The following is a 1,039-nucleotide window of genomic DNA, read 5'->3' as shown; positions in this document are numbered from 1 at the left end:
ACCTGATCCCAGACTACCTGATCCCAGACTACCTTAATCCCAGACTACCTGATCCAGACTGCCTGATCCCAGACTACCTTAATCCCAGACTACCTGATCCCAGACTACCTAATCCCAGACTACCTAATCCCAGACTACCTGATCCAGACTGCCTGATCCCAGACTACCTTAATCCCAGACTACCTTAATCCCAGACTACCTTAATCCCAGACTACCTTAATCCCAGACTACCTTAATCCCAGACTACCTAACCAATGAGAGGTGAAGCTTACCAAATGCTGTGCTGCGGTTGGTCAAGCCAGAGTAGGCGTTTCCACTGGGGGAAGATGTGGCCGGGGATGACAGGGGACTGTAGGAGGCTGGGTCTGTTTGGTAGTTGTGTCCAGAACCAATACCAAATGGACTGGACTGGGTTTTACTGGGCTGGAGAACACATGTATGTAAATCAGGCCATCAGCTAACAGGTCGGCAGGAACAACAATCCAGGAGGAAACGTGTCTGTTTGTGTTACCTGTCCAGAGAAGGGCGGTCGGTTACCGGACCATGCTACCTGTCCTGGGTTCAGCTGCCTGGAGATCTGGGCCAGGTTCTGATTGGATGAGCCTGATGTTTGGATGTCAGGAACATGAATCACAGAAGAACTGGGACCCCAAGACAAAGAAAACCAGTTAGCTTCTTCTTAGTTCTTGTGTTAGCTTAGCTTTAGCTGCTGTTCAGAGTGCAGGAATGGACAGTGATGGACTGAGAGCACCTGGACGTACCTGAAGCTTTTCCCCGAGTGTCCCTGCTGAAAGGGAGAGCTCTGAGAGAACAGAGGCTGTCCTCCAGCTGTAGAGGAGGGCACCATCATCTTCTTCTCTCCAGCTAACAACGAGACAGCAAATAATCWMCAAACATCAACACGAACACACAGCTGGTGTTCAGTTCCACCACCCTTCAGTCACACGTCAAAGTGCCCTTGGGCAAGACACTGAACCCCCCACTGCCTCTGGTGTGTGTGTGTGTGTGTGTGTGTGTGTGTGTGTGTGTGTGTGTGTGT

General features: G+C 50.8%; 1 protein-coding gene across 2 annotated transcripts in view; it reads right to left on the bottom strand.

The window, feature by feature from the left end:
* Positions 1-1,039, bottom strand: part of arnt2 (aryl-hydrocarbon receptor nuclear translocator 2) — a gene marked incomplete in the record, with an annotated part of 21,210 nt that overhangs the window by 3,097 nt on the left and 17,074 nt on the right. The window contains 3 exon segments of one of the 2 annotated variants that reach the window (XM_014027408.1): positions 273-423; positions 512-641; positions 762-864. In XM_014027408.1, coding sequence (XP_013882862.1) covers positions 273-423; positions 512-641; positions 762-864 — 384 coding nt within the window. 2 annotated transcript variants of the gene reach the window in all.

The sequence above is a fragment of the Austrofundulus limnaeus genome, unplaced genomic scaffold (genome assembly GCF_001266775.1).
Source record: "Austrofundulus limnaeus strain Quisiro unplaced genomic scaffold, Austrofundulus_limnaeus-1.0 Scaffold647, whole genome shotgun sequence".
Taxonomy (NCBI): Eukaryota; Metazoa; Chordata; class Actinopteri; order Cyprinodontiformes; family Rivulidae; genus Austrofundulus; species Austrofundulus limnaeus.
This window is presented reverse-complemented; position numbering and strand designations above follow the sequence as displayed.